General features: G+C 28.8%; 1 protein-coding gene across 1 annotated transcript; it reads right to left on the bottom strand.

Moving 5' to 3' along the window:
- Positions 1–8,224: 8,224 nt before the first annotated feature.
- Positions 8,225–11,850, bottom strand: LOC108334622 (cyclic dof factor 1). Its single transcript, XM_017570507.2, has 2 exons — positions 11,341–11,850; positions 8,225–9,848 (listed from the first exon to the last, which is right to left on the bottom strand). The coding sequence occupies exons 1-2, from the start codon at positions 11,545–11,547 to the stop codon at positions 8,607–8,609; spliced, it is 1,449 nt and encodes a 482-aa protein (XP_017425996.1). The 5' UTR covers positions 11,548–11,850; the 3' UTR covers positions 8,225–8,606.
- Between the last annotated feature and the right edge of the window lie 9,547 nt (positions 11,851–21,397).

The following is a 21,397-nucleotide window of genomic DNA, read 5'->3' as shown; positions in this document are numbered from 1 at the left end:
AGAGCAAGTGTTATTAGTTTTATGATTCTCCTTTTTATAGTGTTTGTTCTCAAATTATTTTTTCCCAAATCAAGATAAACCCTTATTATGAATTTAGGGATTATTTTTATGAAATTGGCATAAAATATAATTTAAGTTTATCTCCAAATTTATTTAAGAACCCTAATTATTCGATTTAGGGATTTTCCTTTTCTTCCACTGCTATTTGATTTTAAGATAATTGAAATCACGTTATGCGTATGATGAAATTATGATTGAACCATTACCCTTTGCTAATTGATTGAAAACATTACACTGTATGTGTCCCTAGTTTTATTTATATACCAAAAGGTAGTAGGTGATTTTAGTTTATGCATATTTTAATTATCATTAATGTTATATAATATGATTAGCTTCATTATGTTTATGTATTACTAGATCTTCCAAAGAAGAAAATTAGTATACATTGAATGATTATTTATGCCCGAATTTGTATTTACTTTTAGTTTTATGACTAAAAGCATTAATGCTAGGCATGCGTGAATTATCGTCTCTATTTCAGTATCTTTACATTCGCTCTCTACGTCTGTTCTAGTCTTCAATGGATTAAATTTTCTTGACTAGAGTGAGAAAGTCCAATTTCACTTAGGTGTATTGGATCTTGATTTGGTTTTTCAACCATAGTAATGAAAAGAAAGCCTATTATAAAGCTTGAGAAAGGTTAAACAAACTTAGTATGATGTTTATGTGAATGAGCATAACAAGCAACATTAGGTATGCTCTTCCAAAAAATGAAAATATGAAAAAGTTTATGAATTTTGTGGAAGAGCCCTCCCAAACTACTAACAAGTCCCTTGCTGGGACATTGATGAGTACGTTGACTATCATAAAGTTTGACGATTCGCATACTATGCTCGAGCACATGATCTATTGAATTGGACAATAGAATTTGACAGGCTTGCTCAGCAAGCCTGTTTACTCGCTTAGTGAGTGACCTCTAGAAAGGCACTCACTCAGTGACTAAATGACTTGCCCAACAAACAAGCCTCATTTGCCTCTTTGTCAAACTCAACATTGATATTCACTCAACAACATTTAGGTTCACTCAGCGAAAGAGCATTATAACTAAATTCTTTACAATTTTTTCCAACAAAGAACAAAACTCTCTCTAACTTGAAAATTATGCACACTCGCCCAACGAGTCTACATAATTATACAAATCAGATCCTGCTGACATTGTACTCTGGTCCATTTCTCTAATTTTTTCACTCAACTACAAATACAATATGTCTAATTTCACTTTGCAAATAGTCTTAGAAAAATGAAATCAGATTACATAACCAATTCAAATGAATAATTAAGGCAAATAACTAAAAAACACATCAAAATATCAATTCCATCAGGTATTTGCATGTATGAAATTCATCATTCTCAATAGATTTTACAATCCCATGTATCCAATTCAACATTTCATACATCACAATTCATTAGAGTAATTCAAGCTTAAAAGAAAAACTAACTTCCCTTCCAATTATAGGGATGCCTTCTTTCCTCATAGATGCTGTTAAGCTCTATAACTTATAGGATCCTCTAAAAACACAAGGAGAACTCAATTAATGATTGATAACAGTTGAAAAACTGTTATTTTCATGCTTAAAATTGATACTAAAAGCAACCTTTAACACTTAGAAACTAGCTTGGAATCATGCTTTTGTTTATATTTTTGGAAATAAGAGAGTTGGATAGGTTTATGCTTGATTTCAGTGTTTTATGCAGGTTTTAAGGTGAATTTGATGAAAGAAGTGAAGAAGGATAGAGATGAAATCATAAAAGAACTCAAAAAGTGCAAAAGAAGAGAAGCCGCAAGTACTGCTCAACGCCATTTTACCGCTGAGCGGCACTACTTAACACTCGTTGGCACCGCTGAGCGGTGAAAGTGAAGCTGAGGGGAAGAATTCAACACACGCACTTACCGCTGAGCTCCATTATTTTGGGCTTGGGCCTACTTTTCTGTAATTTTTAGAATAGTATATAAGCTTTAGGACATCCTAGGGTTTGTATCTTTGGCAGAGTACGAAGCAAACACACACCTTTCCACCCCTTGGAGGAAGATCTTGGATGCTAAGGCTACCTACTCAACTTTCTAGGGTTCTATCTTTCACTCTTTCATTGTATTTCATCTAGTTTCATCATGAATATGGTGAACTAGACTCTTCTTGTTGTTGGGGAATCAATGTAATCTTTTGAAGCTCTCATATATGGAATTTTGTGTTTAAACATCATATTTATGATACATGCTTTCTTTCATCATTAGTTAGGGTTTTTCCTCTTTGCTCAAAGCATGCATTGTTTAACTCATTCGATGTCATGATTATTGGTTTTATTGATATGGACACATACGGTAAAATCTAGATCCGGGGAAAATCTCCCAACAGTAGTATAAACCTAGACATAGGAATATGATGGTTGGTTGCCGTTAAGCTTCCGTTCACTATAATGCATGATTAATTGTTAGGGAGACAAGACATTGTAAACTAGTGATTATGATTAGGCTTTCTTCGCCGAGACATCGGGTTTAAGGTAATTTAGAGAGTGACATTAACATTGATGAAAAGAATGATGAATTCCTAAAATATATGAGAGTGGATAAGATGAAATTGATTGCCCCAACAACATACTCATCCACATATTTCAATTCACGTGTTTTGTTTCTTCTTTCCCATTGATCATCACATGCATACATGTTTACTTTTTGTCTTTTGCATTTGAAACTTATAACAATTTGTTCTCAAGTCTTAAATAATCAAGAAATCATATAACTAACTAGGCCGTGAGTCCTTTGGGAGAACGATACTTGGTCTTACCGAGTTTATTACTTGATACGATTCGGTCACACTTGCCGAGGGTTAAACAAGTTTTTGGCACCGTTTTTCGGTGTTCATAAATTTGTCATCAATGATCTAAGCATGTGCTTAGTTGGAACCACAATAGAACAAGGATTTCTAAAGAACCTCCTAAGTCCACATGCAAGACCTATATCACTTATATGTATTAAGATCAGTCATTGATTCAAGAAGAGGGCAGAAATTTAACTTACTTTATTCGAGAAAATGATCAATTAGATGTGTCACTTTTGATGCGAGGAATACAAAGGTGTGCTTGGATAGTGAAAATAGAATTCTAGAGAGGCTAGAGAAGGTTTAAGGATAAAGTTCTAGAGAGATAATTTTTTTTTATAAAAAGAATTTGATTCTAATAAAGTTCAATTTATACTTAACTTTCTTTAATAATAAAAAATTCAAATTTTCATTTTATAAAACTTATTTTTTACTCTTAATCAATTTCTAGGTTCTCACACATTTTAACTTTTTCTTTGTTAATTATAAAGGATTCAACTAATAAAATAAGTACTAAAATCTTTTTTATATATATTTATCTCGTTATAAATTAAAAGAATGCAAGTATTATATTTTATTAAAATATTTTTAATGTTATGGGGTATTTTATAATTAATAATACTCTTTATAACAAAATTTTGATAGAGTGAAAATTTTATATATGATGATTTTTTTATATGATTTATGATCAAACTCTTAACATCTTAAAGTAATAGTATATATTAAGTATGTTAATATTGTAGATAATATTGTTATTTGCTATGCATGGTGAAACTTCTATTTAAAGATATATTATATAAGATCGATATAACTTGTGCACAAATCTCTTACTTTGTAAGGGCCAAAGTATAGGTTGATAGTCTTTTAAGTGACAAAAATATGTTACACTTAACTTGCTATGCTTTGAAGTTCCTTTTGTACTAAACATCATTGTCTAGTTTCTACCACATCAAACTTGGCTACAATAACAAAAAAATTGGTCTATTATGTTAAAAATTTTATTTGGATATATATCGGTTAATGTCCTAGTGACTTTTTAAGATGGTATGACGATTTCAAATTGATCTTTTTGAAAACGAGGAAAACACAATATGGAGGACTAAATTGTGTTTTTAAAATCTATTAAGCATTTTTCGTGAATATTATCTGATAAGTAATATTTAAACGATAATATTATATAATAAGTAATCAGTTGATGACAATTATGTCTAATGAAGTACAATAATCAAACATTTAAGGCTTAATTGATTTACTTAATTAAAAAACATTTTTTATTTATTTTACCTATTCTTAAAAAAAAGACTCTTCTCTAAGTTAGTATAGATAAAAATAACATGCAATGTAAAGATATTAGGAGGAAAAAAGAATACACATTTTAATACTAGTTCTTGTTACCATGTATATTACGTCTAGGTTTCAATCAACCGATTGAGTTCCACTAAATAGACTAATGTTATGAAGTACAATGTGAGTACTCTTTGGGTTTGTTAACACTCGAGATTAACTCCTTGAGTACTTTTTGGGCACATGACCACTCCTAGCTAACCCCTTGACAACTCTTTAAACAAGTCACCATCGACGTAATAAAATTTTCTTTCACAAGCCACTTCTAATTTAACTTGAGTATTCTTTCGAGTCCTAACCATTCCCTACTGACACCGTCAAGAATTCTTTATACAAATCACTCCTAGCTTCAACGAGTATTCTTTGAACAATGTCTAGTCTTGGCTAAGATAAAATGTTTGTAGTTAATGATCAATGATCACATAATTGTTCACCAGAGAGGTTGATCATCTCTTGATTGAACACAAACAATGTTCTTCTTGAAGCTTTTTATTAATTCAGAAAATTTAACACGTTTTTTGCACTATAGAACAAAGTGTGTCTATCTTTCTTCTGCTTCTTCGGTTGCTTTGTGTACTTGGAAGAAAGTAGCCATTATGAAACTGTTTAGAGCCAATGAGCAACTTTAGCTCTTTTTGAATGTCTTCCTCTCATGTGAACAACTTAAAAAAGATGGAGGTATTAAATGCACTCATTCCAATAATAAATGTTCTTTTCTTCTTTATGCAACATCTGAATAATTGTATGTACTTATTTTTCTTGGACAATGTTTATTTTCTTAATTTATCTAAATTGCAGTTTCAAACTAAGTAAGCAATTCTTCCATAATTGACCATGCTTATTTCAAGGAAATGTTGAAGAAAAGTACATTTTGCTTTTGTCTAATGATCACTTTTGGAAAATCAAAGTGGTAACACTCCCTGTAACATAAAATAAACATATATATACTTTTTATTTAGTATCATGTTAATTGACTTTTATGTACTTATCATTTGAATGTATTTGTGTCATATTAGACATAAAGTAAGATTATATAATGTTGTATTGTCCGTCGTTTGGTGTTGAAATTAACCTTCGTCTTTCAGATAAACATGTTTATGTTTTTATGTTTAACTGCTTTAAACACATAATGAAAATCATATGCATGGTGTTAAACTTTCTCCATACAAATGTGTTGTGTAATAAGTTTCGTCTTCAACCTTCCTTTATTAAATGACATAATTTACATCTTCATCCTTACTTTATTTATTAGATGACATCTTATAAATGGAAATTGAAAGCCATATGAGAAAAACAATGTTATGACTTAACAAAAACATAACTTCCTTTTACTTGATAATTTATAATTTTCTCTCATAAACATACTTTGACGCATCTTAATTTTGGTTATTTAAAATCCAAAAAATATTAATCTAAATCCAATTATATGGAATGAGATTTGGATTTTCAAAATCCAAATACAAATAGATTGATATTTGAATTTTCTAAATAAAAAATTATCCAATTCAAATTCAATTAAATCGATTAGATTTAAAATCCAAAAATATGAATTTGAATTTAGATCAATCCATGTACTTAAAATAATATTAAAATAATATGAATTTGAATTATTATGAATAGATGTCAAAATTTAGATTATTTGTTATTAGAAAGTTAGTTTTTTTAAGCCTAACTTAACCTTACAAAACTGGTTTATAAAGTGAGATTTGCACCTCATTTATATATTATATTTTGGTCTTATCTCTAGTCGATGTTAGACTTCCAACACACACTCTTCACGTTGAGGTATAGACATCTCGTACGTGATAATAGAAATTGGATGGTCCGATAGCGGATAAAATAGAAGAATAGAATACCCACATAGAACTCGCTAGGATAGGTTCTGTGTAGACATTCTATTCTTTGTCCGATAACTGCCGATAAATTAAAAGTATTTTTTTTATATTACGTTGTTGGTGCAAAATGTCTACCCGCTTTGTTAATGATTTTTCTCCTTTGGAAAACTTGTCTAGCCACCTTTAATAAGATCTTCGCTTTAAATTCACAAAACTCAATCTCAAAATACTTAAGAAAATGAAAAATAATATCATTCCAATCTATTATTCAAGACAAGTATATCATATTTTTCAACACACAGTATTAAAAGTATATTCAAGAGAAGTATTATATTTTTCAAAACTCAAACTCGATACTTTGCTTAAAAGAACCAAATATATTATCAAGTACACAACTTCCTAATGTATTAAAATTAGATGCAAAACAAGTTAAATTTTAAGAAAATACTTAAATATAAATATATCATATTAAATTTAGTTTTAGTTTACGACGTCAAATAAAGTTATATATATATAATATTTAATTATAAAACTCACATGGTTTTTCTTTTAATAAGAGATAATGTGAAATTTGTAATTAAATATATATTTTATATTAGGAAATATAGTTGATTTAGTGAAAAAATAAAGAAAGAAAGTAACAAATAAGAAGTAGATTAAAGGTCTTACTGATATATTAACAACTAATATTTACTAAAAAATGTGATTTAAACTTTTTTCACTTTTTTATAATAAAAGTTTTCATGGAATAAAAAATGTATCATAAACACCTCTTAGATATTGGATTTTTTTTATACATATTAGATTTTTTACATTTATAATTGTTTCGAGAGTGAGGTCGAGTCACTGTTGTATCTGTCAAAGGTATTCTGTTGTAGGATGATTAATAAATGCACAGTAAATGGAATTACCTACGTCTTACCTTTGACCTATATTTATAGTTTTCGACATGAGCTTAAGATTAGTGAAATCTTAATCACGACCCAATCTCAGCTCAATACCTCTAATTACTATTTACCTTAATCTTTGTAGGGAAATCTGATTATTGACGGAGCCCGGACATTCTATTCCTTACTGTCCAATTTGTCCTCGTTCAATCACTGTTCAGCTATGTCCTGCTCTTCATGATCATCCAGCTAGCTTGATAATGAGATGATTGTATGGTCGTTCGGACACACGATACAATAATTAATAAAAAGTATTTACAAATTTAATTGATGACTAACTTTCCTTTAAGAATTTAATAATTTTTAATAGATTTTTCTCTTTCAACCCCATCTTATATATATTGGATTTGCATAGCTTAACCATACATGCAATATAAAGTAAATGTTTTTTTCCTGCCACTACTTGATCAAACAAGAGACAGGTAGCTATGTGTGGTGTGGGTTTGTAAATAACTTTCATACTTGTCATCATGCATGAAAAAAAAAAGTACAAAAATATATATTTTAAATTATTTAGTTTCAAAACTAGTTTATCGTTTTCAGAAGTGAGGAGGATAAGATAAAATTGCCTAGTAAAAATGAAGACTTTTTTTGAAAAGCAAGATCATGATGGTGAAATTATTGAATCTTTAAGTAAGAAAATTTGGAAAAGTAATTCTCTATTTTGTGAGTTGATAACTTAATAAGGATAATGTAAAAAATGTAAAAGTGTGAATAAATATTTTCATAAATTTCAACAATTATTTTTTCATTGGTGTTATCAACTTTACTAAGTGATGTAGTAGTGTCTTTAGTCGTCAGCCACCACAAAGAGAAAAAAAAAAAGAGAAAGAAAAGGAAAACGCTCTTTGACTCCACGCGTGTGAAGGTCGTATCAGTGCTTTATCTCTTTGGCACATCATAAATCTCTGCACTGTATACCCATTATCATTTCTGCAATGCTTGTTAGGTGGGTGATGCTGCAAGATATTTTATATTTGTCCCAGGTGGCGAAACAAAATATTAAATGAACACAAAATAATAAAAGTTAAAAGTCAAAAATAGGCCTAGTATTATGAAACAGCATCGTAAACATCAACAACTCACGGAAACTGACATAACACATTAAAAAAAACACTGAATTAAATGTCGTACTAATAAGAAAATTACTATATCAATGCTCAGAATCTCAAAACAAAACAAAAGAAGAAGCAACAGCAGGTTTGAAATGAAGACCCTCAACTAAAACAACATTGGATTTTAGTCCAAGAATCTACTTTACTTTGTCTTTTCTCCTTGTTATTTATGCTGTCTCTTATATTTTTATATATATATATATATAGATGTATATATATATATATATATAGATATGTACAGCAAAGATATTTACTAACAAGTCATCGAAATCTGAAAAAACACCTGTTCAGTCTGACAGGCTGAAGATGGAAACTAAGCTATATATAACTCTCCTGTCCTACACATCCTGCAGAAAGGTTGGTCAATAATACAAGTTCTGACGGAGAAAAGCAAAATCATGTCATCACCACCTAAGAACAAGGTTGTTGTAATTGAACTAGCGTGGCCTATATGAGAAACATTTTTGGATGAAGCTCAGGAATTCCCAACTATGTTCTCTCATGGAATACAAGAGACCTTGACAAAGCTGCAGGGTTGGCTTGCAACACTGGGGATGCTTCAACCACCACATGGTTCTTCTTGTCATCACTGCCCCCCTTTGATGCAAATGCCTTGAAAAGCCCTCCTCCATTCAGAGAGTTACCCTTCTCCTTCTCGATCCCTAGTGTTGACCATATCGAGCTCTTTGCAGCTTCTGTAGGGTCATCAATTCTCAGCGTCTTGGGGATCAACACAGTGTTGTTATTTTCTGCCATGTTGCTGCTGCTTTCAGTGCCAGGCTTTTGGAACAAGATGTCCCCTTCTCTTGAATGTTTCCCCAAGGTTGGTGAGTTTGGACCAGAGCAAGGGGCAGATTGGTAATTTAAACTCCAAGATGGTGGTGGCATGCATCTCCAGAATGCTGGTGTGGGGTAGAAGGACACAGGTTGGTAAAAAGCAGAAGAAGCCATTGCAGGGTTCCATGGATAAGGCCAAGGAGAAGATGATGATGAAGAAGAACCTGTGAGGCACAATTGAGGACTGAAACCTTGATGATAAATCTTATCCACTGATTCTTCATGAGAGCTAGTAGCATTGTCTCTCTTCTCACACAAAGATGAAGCCATAACAGAAGCACCAACTGACTTAATATCATCACCAGTCTTGTTATTATTAACAGTGCTAGCATTATGCTTAGGTGAATGAAACCCGTTGAGGACACCGTTTTGTGTTTTCTCAGCAAGGTTCAACACAGAAGCCATGGAGTCACAGAGAGGGAAATCTGATCCAAAGGTCAACACAGCACTGTGCAATGATCCGTTCTGAAGGGTTTCAGGAACCATGATTTGACGATAATGAGATGCAGCAGAAGAAGAGTTTTTGTTCTTGCGGCGACCTGCACCAACTGGCACATTCCTCATGGTTCCTCCTGCAGTCCAGTATCTCTGGCAGTGCTTGCAGAAGTGGCGTGGCTGATTCACGTTATAGTTGTTGTAGTAGCAGAACTTGGTGTCCATGCTGTTGCAACGAGGGCATGGAAGGATCTTGTCTGGTTTCTTTGGAGTTTTGTCCTCTGATGCGCTTGTCGTGTCGCTTTGGTCTCCCTTTTTAGGTGATTTCGTTAAGGAAGTTTCTATTTCCGTTGAGGGTGTCTTGGGGTTCTCGAGATTGCATGAAGATGTTGGAGATTTCAGTTCTTCATGCAAGACTTCGTCATCTTGTGTTGAGGTGAGTTCTTTCCTTGATGGTTCCTGAGATTAATACACAATACTTTGGTAAGACATGATGCACTTGTATTGTCAAGATTTTTGTATTATAAACTATCATGTATCACAAGATTAGGATTTTTTCTATGTAAGAAACTAATTATACGGTCTAATTTACATCCTTTAGGGGCAAAGAAAACTATGTTATATGTCAGTTTTTCAAGTCTCATGTTTTAGAGGCACAAAACGTAATTTTGTATTTTGTAGTGATTAGGATTCACGAAGATATTGCTTTCTTCTGGTAATTTGAAGCATTTTAGATAGAACAGGGGAGAAAACAGAGTTTAGGTATATGATTTATTCTTCTTTTTCATCAGGTTTTAATCTCTCATATATGACCTTTTCTTGATGCAAGAGAGTGTTGTGGGAAAGTACAGAGAAGATAATCAATTGAATATCAGAACAATATAATGGAAATTTCGGTAACTTCTGAATAAAAGAGGTGAATACTGACTGATATTTCTTGAATTATATAATTAAACAAAGTTTTCAGAGGAAACAAACTAGATTATGGTCATTGGAGGAGAATTCAAAAAGTGAGAAAGCAAATTAATCCGGAATACAACTGTTATAAATCAACCAACATTGAAGGGACAAGTTGTTTTTTCTTTAAAAAAATTTTTCAACCCCTTATGAAAAGGTCTTAGCAAGAAATTAAAAGAGTATAATATAGTTCAACAATAAAAAAAAAAGCCGAAATATTCTTTAAGCATTTCTATGTGACAAGTCTTAATCGGAAACAAAATAAGCAATTGAATGTGGACAGTGTTAAACTATAATAAAGTTAGATCCAATAGAAGTTCGACGCGTGAAAAGCAATTATAGTTTGGTAGAACAAGAAATTCAATAACAAATCTTCAAAGTTCAAACCATCCAAATGGCTACAGAACTTGCTGCAAGAGATCCAATAAGAAATGAACTCGAAGTTGCAAATTAACAACCAGTTTAGGATAAATGTTTTTCAAATATGAATAAAGTGAGCTGGAAAAACTGGTTTGGAATTTGGATTATTAGAAAAGTCTAAAGCAAAATTATTGATCCACCAATAGAATGGACAGAAGCAAAGCGAGTCCAACCACATAATATTATTCGTTATTCTCAAAATTATATTCTGGGAATGAACTGGATCCAGTTTCGATGACAGTGCCCCACAATGACTTGTAGCAACCACTAAAGAAACTATTCAGCAAAATTAAAAGAAAGAAGTAAACAATTTCATGAACCATATGTGATCATGCAAAACACTTGGTGTAGTTTTGAAACAAAAAGGTTCTCAAAACAGCCATGTAGATTGCTTGGCCCCTAAGGAGCCAAAAAGATGAAAAATTGCATGAACCCATTATCAATCGTGAGCTTCTGAAAAAAGGGTCACTCTTAAATTTGGAAAATACAGTAGTACAAATTAGCTTGCGCCATGATATGTTTTTTTGTCATGTTTGAAGCTCAAGCCTTACACAGACACCATCATGGCTCATACCTTATCACTCTCATCAGGTTCATGGTTCGTTGTGGAGGTCACTTCACGTGGAAAAGATGAAGATGAAGGAGGACTGTGATGGTGAGAATAATCTTGAGGAGGAGCAGGTTCAGAAGAAGAACCATTAGCAGAAACCTCGTTGTGGCGTGGCAGAGAAATTGTTCTACCAAACAGCTTTATGGCTGAGTCTTTAGCAGCCTCAGACATTCCTGTGTTATATTGTAACTAAACTAACAACTCAGCTTCACCACTCTCTCTATCTCTCTCTCTTTTCTACTTTTTCTCAGGCTCTTTGAAAATAAATGAGGAAAAAAATAGAAACAAACGTATATAAAGAAAAGTAACAGTTGTAGCAGTAGTTATTGTTGTTGCAAGTGTAGCCAGCAGTGTTGGCTTTGTTTCTTTTCTCTCTCTGATTACCTGATCATCGTGTGCAAGGAAAAAATGGATAAAAGAAAGAAAGAGAGAGAGAGAAGTGTTGTGTGAACTGGTTTATTAACAAGGTTGGAATGGAATGCCACTTCAGCAAAGGGGAAATTTTGTGAGCCACAAGTTCTTGTGGCCTATGAGATCTTTGTGTGCGGTTGGATTCCCCCAAGTTACATATAAAGATAGTGCTCTGTGTGTGTCCCACCCCTTTTTCATTCCATGTCATCTGCTTTCATCTTTTGCCTTTTTGTCAATCTCTTCCTCTTTCTTCTTTTTCTGCCTTCTTTCTCAATAGTTGGTCAAATAACTTCCCAACCTTTCGTTTTTTACCTTAACCTTCTTCGTTTCAATGCTGTCTGCTTCGCCTTTCGCTCTTTTCTTTCCCATTTTTAACTGTTTTCTCTTTTTGGCAATTTTAACCTCCTCATTTTTTTATTGGTCTTACACAAAACTTTCTAAATACTAATGGAAGGAAGAAAAATGCCAGATTTAATGCCTTTATGATCAACATATGCATCAACTAGGGTAAAGGTCTATCTTTTTTTTATTAGTAGTTTATGAAATATGCTTGAGAATTAAACAACATTATTTGTTAGATGGGTACATGGGGACTAGGAGATTATCTCATTCCTAATATTGGAACTGAATTGTGAATAAGGTTCATAATGAAATAAGCTAGCATTTTACCTCAAAGTTAATTTGAATATTAGAGTGTTCTTACATGTATTCAACTCATCATTTTCTAAATTGTAAATATCAACAACAAAAAATGACTTGACTTAAAATGAAAAAGGAAATATAAGATTGGAAGTTTGAATGTTTTGTATAGATCATTTCAGTCTTATCTAAGAATATTTGACATTTACCATTGGTCGAGACAAGAAACCATGGTACCTATCGATAACATGACGAACAATTAACAACAATCGAAAGAACTCTAGAAAAACAATACGAATGGTGTTCTTTTGTTACTTGAGCTTCATAGTCAAATATAGACTCTCAAATGGAGAAACATTGAGAAAATAAATGCGAGGATTCGGTAACGATGGAAAGAAATTCATATCACACATTTTGACTTTAAGCCCAAAAATAGTGAAAGGTTAAAGGACATTCAAAAGTCATCACATTAGCCACTCACATAGAAGATACAAAAGGTTGATAGGAAGTAAAAGGTCAACAGACAATATCATATGTTCGCACAAACATCATTTGATGTGACAAAGTTAAGGCGACACCCCTTCGTTAATGGAATTATGAAAACTCTTTTACTTGTCAAGTTGGAAGACTCCTATACTACATAAGAATGATAGGATGAAAGACCATATGAGCATATTGACATTTATGTCTCACAATAGGGATTTACACAATGAAAGATGTAATTTTTTGATAAAAGTTTCCAATAACCTTAAAAATAAATGGCTCCGAGCTAGTTCATGTGATTGCCAACTCATTTAATAAATTGTTTCAATGCCATGGTAGCCAAATTTCTTAACTAATCATGTGTCTCATATCACTTCCATCACATTAATAAGACTTTTTTTCTCTTTGTAAAATCTTTACCTTGATACAAAGTTGCAATTAATCATTGAAATCTCTAGAATTTAAGAGTTCAACTTTAACTCTTATAATTAGATTAAGCCCACTTAAGAACCTAAAAATAATGGTATTTTCCTCCTTCCTTATCTCTGCCTTATTCATATATAATCTCACATGTTATCTATATTCCTCTATACTGATGTCCTTCTTGTGGGCCATTTAGAGCTTACTCATAAGCTTACTTTTATAGTAAGAGGGAATAAATTTTCTCATCATAACACCCGTAAGATCATTAGTGTATTGAATCAAAGGATTATTATGGAGGCATTTCTCTTACTTAAGGGAGGTCTTATAATACATGACATAACCTTAGAAGCTTAATGTTGCTAAGGACACTTTTCTCTCCTCACTTACTTGATGGCAAGAAAAAAGTTACTTTATCATCATCTTTAGAGAACACAACAAGACAATGACAAGTTTCGTTATCTCATACATATCTCCAAAGAAAAAATTATTCTCCATCCCTACACCTAAACCCAACGAATATGAAATTTTTGTCTCATCCTCATCCCCACCAATATACACATGTACCCGTGCTCGTACCAATACATGTATACTTACTGTTTCAATATCAATTAATTAATTTTTATAAAATAATAAAAAATTATTGCAAATGAAACATAATATTATCATTCAATATCAAAAAGACATATTAATGTTTCTTCAATATTAAATATTTAGAAAGAAATTATAATTATCTACATTTCAAATTAAAGTACCAAATAAAATTTTATGAAAACCAAAACATTTATTAAATTTACAAATGTTAATAAAACAAAGTTGATAAAATTTAAAATTAATTTTAAAAATTTTTAAAAAAGTAAACACATTTCAAATTTAAAAATATTTTAAATGTCTTTTTACTAATAACAATTAGATGTAAATTGTTGAATAAGAACACCTAAAAGAATTAATAAACTTTCACAAATAGAATTAAGACATATGAGAAACTTACTCTAATGATTTTATAAAGGTCTATTAGCAAATATAAATTCAAAGTTACAAAAACAAAAATCATACATAAGCTACTAGATGAATTTTGAAACTTAAAAGCGAAAAAGCAAAATGACTAAATAATAGGAAGTTGTAGACAATTAAAGACTAACATGGCTCTAGAGAAAAAACTTGTTGATCATCAAAATTACAATTACTCAAATATGAAACATTTGAACAAATTCAAATCAAATAAGACTCAAGAAAAAAAAACATATAAATTTAGTGAGAAACTACCGGCACAAGACAAGATGACCTAAGGAGATGATACAAATAGTTGCATATAACTAAATAAGAAACACCAAACAAGTAAAGAAAAGTAATGAAGCAATCATGGATCAACTCAATAAGAAAAGATAAGACACTTATCTTCTGTTGAACAATGCTTTATACCAAATGTTGGATTTCTTGATGGAGTTAAAGAAAAGTTGCAAAAACTTGGAGTTAGGAATGTTAGAAGTGGACTTTAAGCCTAACTCAACTCTACAAAACCGGCTTGTAGGGTGAGGTTTGCACCCACTTATAAACTATGAATTGGTCTTATCTCTAATCGACGTGGGACTTCCAACACCCCCCTCACGCCGAGGTATATACATCTCGAGCGTGGGATTAGACATTTTTTAATGGGTGGTTCGATAGCGGCCTGATAGCGGGTAGAACAATATGCTCAACAAACAACAAATATTGTTAGGATAAGCTCTAACCATGACTCTGATACCATGTTAGAAGTTGACTTTAAGCCTAACTCAACCCCACAAAACCGGCTTGTAGGATGAGGTTTGCACCCATTTATAAACTATGAATTGGCCTTATCTTTAGTCGATGTGAGACTTCCAACAGTTGTGCCGATTAGTATATCTGTTATCAAGGAATGTAAGTGTGACATATTGAAGCCTTCAAATGGAGAAGATAAAGAAAGCTAACCTCGCAATGAAAGTCTTATAGAAGTTGTCAAGTATAAGCTTATCCTAAAGTGACTTTTGTGAGTTTTATGAATTTTTATGAATCTCACATAGGTTCACACTTAATTATAAACTAAGTTTGATGAATTTTTTTATCATTTTACTATTCTTTAATTAATTTGATATTAAATATTAAAATTTAATTTTCAATTTGTATATTTTTATGTATTTAAGGATTAAATTAATTTTTTCATTCATTTCAAGAATAAATCGTCGTCAGTCTACATATTCAAAGAACAAATTAGTAAGTATATATATATATATATATATATAAAAGCTTTTAATAAACTTTTTAAATAATGAGTTGGTCAATACACAACAAACGCTTGTTTGCATTGTATATCTAGTGGGCATACACAACAAAAGAAAATCACATCGTGATTATTCAAAACAAAAACTAATTCTTGTCGAGTTATGGAAGGTGACTACAACATGAGAAGATCCAATAATATTATATTATAAGGAATATATATTAATTTTGTTTACTATATTTCAAAATATAAGATTAATTTATAATTACGCGTAGACATTTTCTTTAGAAAAACTTAAAAGTATGCGGGGGCAACTACTCCAATATCCACCCTTGGTCCAAAGTCAACAATATTTTAAAAAATAAAACATCCCTATAGAAGGGAAGGGTCATATGGGGGTACTAATAGTAATCCCCAATTCATGCAAAGAGTTTGAGTGTTTAAACATTTGGCCCAATACGATTATTTTCTGAGAAAAACCAATTAAATTAACGAATAATCAGCATTTGCAATAACCTTCTAAATATCTATTATGACATTTTTTGTAGTACCAAAAGGATTAGTTACATTACATATATTGAGTTAAAATTAGAAAAACTTGCCTCTTCAAATTAGAGAAAAACAAAAATAATTTGTACCTGTTTTCAAAGGTAACGAAACATTGTTTATTTGTACCATCTTTTTTAGATAAAAATAAAAATAAAAATTATTTTTTATAAGTTAAAGTTAACTTATATATATATATAATAATAATAATAATAATTTGTAAAAGTTATATCATATAGCTTTTGTAAATTCTTATTTTCAATTTATATATAAAATATTTTTAATTTACAGAAATTCTTTTTAAAGCTATGAAAAGAATTCTTTTGTAAAAGTATTTTTTTCTCCCATGCTTGCTTGCTTAGTGCAACTATAGAAGCAAAATCAATTACTATTAAATAATCTTTTGTAATAGTGATATATTTAAACAAATTTAAAGGATCTATTTCGTTTAATATGTGGAAATTTCACTTGTTTTTTTAAAAGGTGTGCCAGGAGTATCCTGTAGTAAGTTACTCTCTGGATATTTTATTTATTTTATATTTTAATAAAATAATATTTACATTTCTTGTAATTTTTTAACTAAACGTTTGTTTATTATATATTTTTAAATAAATTACATCTATCTCTCTTTTATCTTTGATAAACTAGCATTTACTTTTCTTATTTTATTTATAAATATTATATTAACTAAAACTTATACTAAAAAAATATTAAATTTAAACGTTCAAATTTTAAACTATAAAATTTAATAATTTAACAAAAACTAAAAAGTATTTCTATAAATGAAATAAAAAATGACTGTCAATTTTAAAAATCTAAAAAAATGAATATTATTCATTGAAAATATAGGTTAATTTTCATTTAGTTTTTTTAAAAAATGTAACCATCATTTTATAAAAATAAAAAAGGTGAATATTTATGTTAAAATTGAAAAACAAAATTGCTTCAACATTTGTGTTTTGTAGTAAGGAATTTAGGTGGAACATAACGTACTTATTTATAAGTGACCAAATTATGAGACTCTTCTAATTGTCTTAGTTGATAGATGTTAGGTATATCCAAAGTCTCCTATAATATAGGATCTGAAATTAATAATAAATTTTAAATGTCTTTTTTTTACCTACTAAGTGCGTAATAAAAGAGCATTAAAATCTCGAATCCAGTGATTTAGTTATTTATATAAATATTATATTTACAACAATTTTCATTTTCATCATAAGCAAATACATATATCTTTTTCTTCTCTTAGAATTTACTTTGTTATCCTACTCATGTTTTTTCTTTTAATTTTCAAAACTGTTTTCTCTATTTGAAATTTAATGATATTTTGTTTTTTCTCAACTTGAAATTCAGTAATGCTATTTATAACGAATTATAGTACTAACAAAACCATATTACATATAAATTTTCAACATGTACTATTATATATCAAAAGTTTTTTTTAGAATATACTATAACAATATATATTTAGGATAAAACAAAAATTAATATATTAATCTTATTCATCTATATCTCAAAAATGAGTTTTAAAATTTTTTATAAAGAAAAATATTATGTTCTTCTTTCTCAAAATACAACAATCGATTAGTACAACGAATATACTTATGTTTTTAAAAAATAATATAAAACATAAGACTAAAAACAACTTTATATAAAAGTTGTTATTAGGTTGCATAATTTCTCAATAAAAATAGGTAGTATTTATAAATATAATAAAATAAAATAAAAATAAATTATAATAAATATAATTAAATAAAATAGTAATTGGAGATGAAGTTAAAACAGCTTACTCATAAATAAAATTTTCATTTTTCAAAACTACAACCTGAAGGAAACAAATTTTAGTCATAAAACTCATAAGTATAATGTCAAGTAAAACACTTCTTTTAAGTTTATGTAATAAAAAATATTTCAAATTCATTAATTTGATCAAAATTAGATTTATCATCCTTCATTTGAAATTAAATTAATTTTTAGATAAACTTTCTTTTAAGCGTAGATACATATTTTTAGTTCGTGCTTCTATAAGGGTTTTAGTATGACAAATTATTATAAAATATCTCAATTAATTTTATAAGATGTTAAAATTCAATTAATATAATAGAAAAATCAATAAGTTTATAAATCACGTATAAAATATTCAGTGAACCAAAATCTCATTTTCTTGTTACCAGCAGAAAAAAAAATACACATTTAATATTATCTTTGTCTTTTACAATAACAAGAATAATGATCAATAAAGTAAAATAACATATCTTTTCTCTAAGACTATTAGAAAAAATAAAAAAATAATAATAATAAAATTGATAAAATCAAACTATTACTAAAAAGATAAGAGTATAAGATAAAATTATAAATGAGAAAAAGATTAGAAAGAATTTGAGTTAAAATAAGCATAGCACTCTCCATAGAGAAAAAAATATTATATTCTTTTTTCTCAAGATACAACAATTCATAATCGAGTGAAGTGAAAAATCTTTGAATCATATGAACATCAATGTTTTAAAAAAATATAAAAGTGAGAGCAGTTATATATAAAATGTTGTTTTCTTTATATTTTCTTCAAGAAAATAGATAATATTTATAAATGAAAGATAATAAAATAAGAATAAATTGTAATAAATATAACTAAATAAATTCATAATAAAGTTTAAACCTTTAACCGAATAAATAAAATTTATTTATAACATTAATAGTTAATAAAAATATTAATAACAATAAAATATTTTATTTATTTATTTACTTTTTAAATTATATTAAATGTTTCTAGCACATAAACTTACTCACAAAATGCAAAAGTTATCATTTTCCCTGTCGGAAAAGTCGTTCGAGCAAAACACCTTTAATAGCTAAAAAATTTCAAACTTCTAAAAATTTAAACTACATAAACAAACACAATAATTTCAATAGAAGACTAAACAAGATGAGATTGATCATTTTACTAAATTGACTAAAACCAAGATAGATCTATAATATAAGAAAGAAAAGAAGAATGTGATATTTAAAGTAAATATATTTATTCTAATTTGAAAATTATTCAACGAGAAACAATTTTCAGCTCATTAATTAGTGGAAGGTGGAGTCAAATCCTTGAAAAAAATTATTAGAGAGATGTTGAAGTAGAAAAATTTAAAGAGAAAAGAAAAAAGTTTCATGAATGAAGAAGAAAGAATGAGAGAGTTTTAATAATATGGATGTAATATTGGTTTTAGTATTATTCTTTAATTGAATTAGAATTTTACTTTAACAATTGTAACATTAGTTTTTATGCTTATCTCGCCGATTAGTTAATAAAATAAAATTCCAACTTTGACACACCAAAAACAATTTAAAAAATATTACATGTCAATGTCATGGAATTGTGCCCTTGAACTCTTGGTGATAATTGATTAAGACAACATCCAAACGTAACCACAATATAGTACATACAATTAAGTTAATATAAGAAGGGATTAATTTTATATGGTAATAAATCAAGAATTTAATCTATTAAAAAAAAAGTGCACTATAGTAAAAGTTTTTGATTGGTTGCTTTAAATAAATCCCACCTAGGAACCTTTTGTAAAGAAAAAACCAACTTTTTGAGATAAAATGGCGTAGAAAAGTTTTCCATTCCACTATTTCTAGTACAACTCTTTGTGCTTTTTTTATTTTTACTTTAAAGTTTGTGCCACTTCCAATGATCATGCCAATAAATTATTAATGAATAAGTATAAAGTATAAATTGAAAGCTAGTTTGGTAAAGAGATAACAATGTTTACAACAAACCATAATATTACTTCCATTTTACGAACAAATTGCACACAAAAGATTAAAAAAAAATGTTCCTTCGTCAATTTTGGCAGTATTCTCATTATAATGTCTACCCATTAATATTTAGGTTGTGTTAGGGCACTATCCTAAAACTTTTGATTGACGACTTCAAATGAAACCCACCCACCTATAGAAACCTTTAGTAAAGCAGAAAGATGTCTTTTGGAGATAGCATGACAAGTTTGCCATTCTTCAATGCTGTTTTTAGTTTGTCTTTTTAAATTAATACCTTTATTTATCATAGTATTTATAGTAATTAGTTAATTTTTTTTTTCAATTTATTCTTTTACTTGATGTAGTTCTAATGTTTATTACAAGAGTCAATATAATTCATTTCCTTAGATCAATTTTAATGTTTTTAGAAAATAATGATTTGGAAGAGTGAGAATGGTATGAAAATAAGTGGAAGTGCCTTTATATTTATAGAATTAACATATATTTTCCCTTTCTTGTTGATCAAAAGTATCTTACTGTGCTAATCAGGTTCTCTTTTTTTTGGTAGAATGTTTTAATTGAATAATTTTAATTTAAATACTTTATTGTAATAATATTGAATAATTTACAATTATTTATATTAATAAAAGGAATAATTGAACATTTTAATAGAATAAATACTTTCTTAATAAAATGAATAATTGAAAATTTTAATAGCTTAAAATTAGAATTATAATATTAAAATATTTAATTGAATAATTTTTATTAAAATACTTTATTGTAATAATATTGAATAATTTATAGTTATTTATATTAATAAAATGAGTAATTAAAATTTTTAATAGAATAAAACTAGAATAAATACTTTTTTATCATATAATATAATGTTGTAATTTTTAATTTAATATTTTAGTTAATTTAAATAAATATAGTTATTTATATTAACAGAGTGAACAGTTGGGAAATTTAATAGAATAAGACTCAAATAAATTCTATAGTTTGAAATAATAATAGAATTTTAATAAAGTGAGAAAATAAATATTATAAAATAATATATTATTGTTTATACGAGTAATATTTCCAATTGTTAGAATAATATTTGACACATTTCTACTTCAATTTAGTTGAGAAATCCATTTGAAACAATAAAAATAAACTTGATAAAATTTGGTTAAAAAAATTAAATTCATACATTTTTAAAGATAAAAAATTAAATTAATCCAAAGTTTTAAAAATGAACTAATTTTAATTTTAAATGAAAATTAAAAAATTAAAAACATATTTTATAAAAAAAAACCCCATTATGTAAGTACCATTCAAAATTACCCCATTTCGTACATAATCCCACTATGTTACTCTGTATCAACCCTTGTTTCGCATCATAGTTATGCAATCCTTAGTGTCATATATAAACCCTACAACTCACATCTAAAAATGCAAATATAATGTATTCGTTATATTCCTCCTTCTAATACTTTTGCATGGATTCTATACACGCTACCATAGATTTTTCCTTGCTACTTTATTTAATAT

Source organism: Vigna angularis, chromosome 10 (assembly GCF_016808095.1).
Source record: "Vigna angularis cultivar LongXiaoDou No.4 chromosome 10, ASM1680809v1, whole genome shotgun sequence".
Taxonomy (NCBI): domain Eukaryota; kingdom Viridiplantae; phylum Streptophyta; class Magnoliopsida; order Fabales; family Fabaceae; genus Vigna; species Vigna angularis.
This window is presented reverse-complemented; position numbering and strand designations above follow the sequence as displayed.

Coding starts and splice junctions, on each gene's coding strand:
- LOC108334622 (XM_017570507.2), bottom strand. CDS start 11,547: ATGTCTGAGGCTGCTAAAGACTCAGCCATAAAGCTGTTTGGTAGAACA. Junction 9,849..11,340: donor AACCTGATGAGAGTGATAAG/GTATGAGCCATG, acceptor TATTAATCTCAG/GAACCATCAAGGAAAGAACT.